Genomic DNA, 6237 nt, shown 5'->3' with positions numbered 1-6237 from the left:
GAAATTTCGTTCGTACCAAACACACTCCAAGTCTAAAGCCTTTTTCTCCGAAGCTATTAACACTAAACTGGGCATTCCTCCCACTAAGAAGTTTGATAAATATCTAGGTATCCCTATCCTCTATCATTACACCAGACCTGGTGACTTTACCTACATTTTAGATCTAAACGTGAAAACTTGAAACTCAACTTCCTTAGTCTAGCAGGCAGAACGACCCTTAATGTCATCCCCAACTACACTATGCAAAATCAAATACTTTCGTTGGCAATGCTTCCACCATCACCTAATCAATACTCCTGAAGATGCCAAGCATATCTTTATTGAGTGTTTCATTGCTAATGATCAATCCCACTCCAAACACCCCTCACCTCAAGCTAAATGTAGATGGTGCTTTCAATCCAAAAAAACATACCGGCAGCATAGGTGGTGCTATTAAAGATAGTAATGGTAATTTTGAAAGATGGGTTTCAACAAAAAGGAGCACTCTTTGTTTATGGAGATCCTGGCTCTTCAAAAAGGTGTTGAACTTGCTTATCAACATCATTTCCAACCCATTCTCATTGAAACCGACTCCACTGAGGTAATTAATTTACTCCAACCATTATAATTTACCTTTATCCACAAACATAATTTTGTAAGACAAACAATATCTTCAAATTTCAATTTTGATTCAAGATTATCAAAAGTTTTGAGATTCAAGATTCTTTCTTATCCCTAAGATTCTTTCAATTTTGATTCAAAATTGTTGAAATTTTTGAGATGCAAACTTTTTCTCCTAGTTTATTGAAGACCCTTTCAATCTTGATTCAAATTATTAAAATAATTTTTTGAGAAGATACATCATGAATATTTTTGTTACTTAGCATTTTACTATTCGTGTATCTTGTTTTGATTGATAAGTATTGTATTTATATTAGACACATTAAATAAATAATTGTTGCCCATTAGAAGTTAGATTTAAGATGATACATTACTGTGAGGTAGTTGCTATGCAATTGATACATTTAGTATAAATTTAAATTTACGTATCAAACTAATTAGTGCATGATACATTACTATTTATGTATCTCGTTTAAATTGATAACTATTGTATTTATGCTAGATACATTAAATAAGTAATTGTTGTCCATAAGATGTTAGATTTGAGATCTATACATTACAATGAGGTAATTGTTGTGAATGGATAAATTTAGTATAAATTAGAATTTATGTACTATATCTAGAAAACTAGCGCATGATACATTACTACTATGTATCTTATGTAAATTGACAAGTATTGTATTGTTTGCCTTGAAAGATATGTATAACTTACATAATGTATTATTTTGTAGTTGATAATGATTAATTTATCGATACGATAAGATTGTGAAACAATGATGCATGTAAGCTGAAATAAAGTGTATCTATAAATGTATCACAATAAATAAGAATTAAGTTATTACAACACAACCCATTAGAGAAATTTGATTATGAAAAACACCATAATAAAGAGGAAAATATTAGACCGTATGAAATTTTGGTGAAATTGAAACTAATATTATTATGAGACAATGGAAAGATTAAATTATAATACAAGAATCCTAATCAATTTCGATGAATGATTAGTTGTTTGAGTCCATAACCAACTCAAATTATGAAGAATGTACAAATATTATATTAGTTAACACCAGATAATAACTAATACCATTACTTCTTCTTTTTTCCTAATTTACATTTTAGTCTTGAAAATTTGAAGTTCACTTATTTTATTATAAATTTTGAAATATTTTAGAAATATGTAAAAGACTCTTAAATATCATTTTTAAACTTTTTTTTTTCCAAAAAGTATTCTTAACCTATAGAAAAGAGACTAAGTTTGAATTTCAAACTGAGAAAATAACTATCAAAATTCTGTGACTAAAAATAAGGAGAGTTTTTGGAGTGAAATAAGGAAGGGATATATGCTCCAAATAGCATATTTTTTTGGTGATACATAACACAAAGTTTATGTATCACACATATAATTTGGACCGTGTACGGATACATATCCTTCTAAATTTGAATAAGGTAGAAGATACATAACCACACCTAGATACATGATAAATGATACATTTGGTAAAAGTTTTATGTCAAGTATCAAAACTAATTAGGATTATGTATCAAAACTGATATTTGAACATGATAAACTAATTGTAATGTATCGTAGTGTTGAAACAAAGGCATTATACATTAATTAAGAAACAAAATTAACTAGATACATTAAAATTTTAGTTAATGTAAAAGAATTGTTGAGAGACAATTCTTTCGATTCAGTTGTCTAAATAAGTACTCCCTCTGTTTTACAAAGAATGACCTGGTTTGACTTGGCACAAAGTTTAAGAGTATCAAGATAACTTTTGAATCTTGTGGCCCTAAATTAAAGTTAGGTCAAACATAAAAAATTGTCCTTTGATCTTGTGGCCTTAAACATGTCACATGGAAAGTTGAAATTAAAATGTAACAAAAAAATGAAAGAGGTCATTCTTTTTGAAACAGACTAAAAAGGAACGGTCATTCTTTTTGAGACAGAGGGAGTATATATGTTGATTTCGAAGCACCACCAAATCTTAACAGATAATTGTTTTGATTCAGTTATCTAAGTATCTATTTCGACTTCAAAGCAACATACCAAAATCAAATTTGCAGCTTTTATTTTCTCCATCATACGTACTCAAAATGATGGGAGTAATTAAAATTGAGCCTGCATACTCATTATTTGAGATACTCAAAGTCTATTAATGTTAAATTGAATAAATTGTGGATCTGTTATACTTCAAATACTATAAGCTTAAATGCATGATGATGCCCATAAATTTTTTCTTTTGCTAAGGTAAATTCTGTTGTTTCAATCCCCTACCCGATCTACTTAGTCATTTTTTATTTTCATGTTCTTAATTGATTTTAATATATCTTACTTTTTTTCCAGATACAAGGAAAGGGAACTATACCTTAACTTACCAATCCTAATCAGGATTCTTAAGATGCCTCAGAGTTGATAAAAATTCAATCTTGCAAGTCCTACTATTTTTATGCTAAATGAAAGGCAGGTTCTTGTCTCAAAGTGTAAGTATATAATCTATCAAATCAATAAAGGAGATATTTGACACCTCTCTTGAAAATCATGCTATGTTAATGATTTGGTATAATTCTTCCGAATGATAACTATTGAAAAAGTGTAAGGCAAGAGTAGAGTGCTATAAAATCTACAATGGTGCTGAAAAATAAGATGGAAGAATTCTCAAAAGGTGTAGTTATTGCAACTTATGGTGTTATGATATATCACATTTGGCGAGCAAGGAAGATGAAGATTTACAAAAACATATATGTTAATACAAGCATTGCTATAGCACAAATCCAAGGGGAGGTTAGGGAGAGAATAAATACACTACACTGTTCTAAAAGAGCTCATTGATACACTTAGTGTCAAGAATTTGTAACTAAACTTGTTGGTGTGATTTGTTTATTTTTAGTTTTGCTTGAGGTCTAGATTATTGCTGCGACCATTTACTAGAAGTTTGTAAATGGTTTTTGTTGCAATGGTAATATTTTAAAGTTATTACCCCAAAAAAATAGATTCATAAGAAAATCTTCTTGCATTTGTAATTGTTATAATTTTTTTTCTCACTACTTGTATGTTTTATTCATGTGGATTAGTGCAGGTGGGAAACAACACTACGTATACTTACCCTCTTCAAACCCCACTTAACACAAATATACAAGGTGTGTTGTTATTTTATTAGTGTAGGTGGGATTTTTGTTTTTATTTTTTTTGAAAGAAGTAGGGTCTGTTAAGTTCTCATTTTAAGTCATATAAGATTGTTTTATATTAAGAATGTTGAAATCAAAATATCTTACTTTCTTTTGGGATCTTGAGGTCAATTACCTAAGCATATGTGAATTGTGAAGTTAGATCAAGCACATCATAATCAATCACACAAGTTTGTGTTGTACAAAAATTTAGTTTCTTCTATGATTGTAGCGTGTCCGGACCACTTGTGTGCACCTCAAACTAATTTCATGAAATACATGTTATCTTCCTTCAACACATGTTATCGAGTTACTCTTATGATTATCAAGATTTAAATTGATTTTTCGTTAATCAAACAAGCTCTCCATATGTTTTGATTATTTAGAATAATGATTTCCATGTGAAATATTAGTAGAAATGACTATTGTGAGGTCTAAACCACAAGAAGCTTATTGTGAGCCATAATCATGTATTTATGAAATTGATGTTTTTCAAAATTTCAATAAAGTGAAGTACTTTATTTTGAAGAGAAGACGGGCAAAGGCCCTCATAGGGCATGGATTAGAGACATTTACAAAATTATAATTTCAAGTGATGTGGTGATGGTTTAAGTAGAAGGTTGGTGGATCTTTGATCTCTGCCTTATTCATGGCGAATTGAGAATGAAAGGATCATGTTATCGTCAATTGCTTGATGAATATTCAGAGTAAGCCTAAAATTTTCTCAACTTGAATCCACAGTCTTTTTGTTATTCTTCTTGGTAAGTTGATGGAGAGGAATTGACCTAAAGGCTAATATTTATAATTTATATGTTCTACCTATTGGTTAAGATTTGTATCTGTGTGTCACAATATCACCGACTGAATAAGAAAATGATAAAAAGAGGATACTAACATAGAGGATAAAACTTGCCTCAAAGTTAAAAAATGAAAGCGACATGTAGAGGTTGATAAAAATTGACCATATTAATGTCGAACGAAGCTTGAATGCTCAACATCTGACTGTACTGAGGAAAAATAATAACATGTAAAAGGGTTTACTTGAAGTATTTTAGATTTGTAAGAAAATGTGCTCTTAATTCCTATATTAGCTTGTGTAGCATTGTTATTTACAGGAAATATCTAGAATCTGCGGTAAATAAATTATGTTTCTATAGAATTATTTGATAAGCTCATTTGTAAGAAAATTCATCAAGTCCACTAAATGAGTTCAATATATATGCTTCATATAATATTCTGCACTTTAAATGATCCTCCTGAGTAGAGGCGACAATAGGATTTTGAGGTTATGAGTTCTCGATTCTAGAAAGACTACTTGTTGAATTCTGGTCCTGAACTACTTCATTCTGCTAATCCGTGGACAAGCTTGTAGCTCTACCTCTACCTCTGCCTCCGAGTATTCTTGAAGCTAAGAGAAACGACATGTTCATTTAATACTCTTAATCCCACCCTCCAACTTTCTCGGGTTGAGGCATCTTAAAGGGTTTGATACTCATTTTCTATGTTACTTGACTTTTCAGAATTGTTGTTGCGTTCATGTTGGACAAGGGATCGGTGAAGTTTTTGAAGAGTTCGACCAGTATAGCTTTCATTAAGCCTAAACTTAACTAGCAAAGGGGGAGACCCATGCCATGCTCTGATATCAATCAAAGATGCTAGGCAACAAGTTCAAAATCCAAATGGCTTTTAATGCTGGCTGACAATAATTATGTGTTTTACTTCGAACAATCTGGAATAATTAAGTGTGCATCAGTTCATTTTATAATTTTCCTGGAAAATAACTTAAACATTTTTAGTTTACCATTTTGTATATTAAACGAAGTGTTTTAGTTCCTTTGATAGTAGCTCTTAAACAATTTTTCTGTTTGTGAAAATCAAGATAAATTGTTTGATTAGTTCGAGTAGAAGTACAGAACAAGTATTGTTTATATTGAAGTATCATTACTTTTTATATTAATGTCTTACACTTTGTTTTAGTTGCAAGATTCTAAATATTAGAAAATCAACTAGCAGCATCTATGTAGCTTTTACTATAATATTATCTTAGTAGTTATAGTATTGTTTTGGTAGTTTCTTGTCCTTCAGTCCCTGTTATTTTTTATCTTTTCATATACTTTGATTATTGTATTGTACTACTGTTGTATTACTATCTATTGTTTTTTTGTTAGTATCTAATGTTTCTTTTACCTTTGTTCCTAGCTTCTTTTTCGAAATTATTTTTCCTTGAGTCAAGGGTCAATAGGAAACAACCTCTCTGCTTCCAATATGGTTGTCTTACCCAACCTCTCAACTGTAAAGTCTGCATACGCGCTATTGTTCTCAAATCCCATTTTGTAGGATGATTGTGGGTATGTTATTGTTGCTTCCCAATTTATTGTTTTTTACGGACCCTATCTAAATCATATTTATGCTATTAGCAATTTGCAGAAGTAAATAACTTGACGGAGTAGTAATTTTTGAAGAAACATTTGA

General features: G+C 30.3%; 1 protein-coding gene across 7 annotated transcripts; it reads left to right on the top strand.

Moving 5' to 3' along the window:
- The first annotated feature begins 83 nt into the window (after window positions 1–83).
- On the top strand, window positions 84–5660 carry LOC107009545. Of its 7 annotated transcripts, none has more exons than XR_003576490.1 (4): window positions 84–580; window positions 2945–3081; window positions 3678–3738; window positions 5286–5660. XR_003576490.1 is itself a non-coding variant. In XM_015208888.2 (3 exons), exons 1-3 carry the CDS (start codon window positions 303–305, stop codon window positions 5358–5360), a joined length of 414 nt encoding a protein of 137 aa, XP_015064374.1. In that variant the 5' UTR covers window positions 84–302; the 3' UTR covers window positions 5361–5660. The 7 variants fall into 7 exon arrangements, 2 of the variants coding, with proteins under 2 accessions (XP_015064374.1, XP_027770157.1); XR_003576487.1 differs by having other exon boundaries at window positions 3673–3738; XR_003576488.1 differs by having other exon boundaries at window positions 3673–4472.
- Window positions 5661–6237: the final 577 nt, after the last annotated feature.

Source organism: Solanum pennellii, chromosome 2 (genome assembly GCF_001406875.1).
Source record: "Solanum pennellii chromosome 2, SPENNV200".
Taxonomy (NCBI): Eukaryota; Viridiplantae; Streptophyta; class Magnoliopsida; order Solanales; family Solanaceae; genus Solanum; species Solanum pennellii.
Note: the sequence above shows the minus strand (reverse complement) of the source record. Positions and strands in the feature narration are given on the sequence as shown.

Excerpts from the sequence above, each read along its gene's own strand:
- LOC107009545 (XM_015208888.2), top strand. The coding sequence starts at position 303 with ATGCCAAGCATATCTTTATTGAGTGTTTCATTGCTAATGATCAATCCC. Across the intron at positions 581-3,677 it reads TTGAAACCGACTCCACTGAG|GTGGGAAACAACACTACGTA; the intron begins GTAATTAATTTA and ends GGATTAGTGCAG. Across the intron at positions 3,739-5,285 it reads ACTTAACACAAATATACAAG|AATTGTTGTTGCGTTCATGT; the intron begins GTGTGTTGTTAT and ends TTGACTTTTCAG.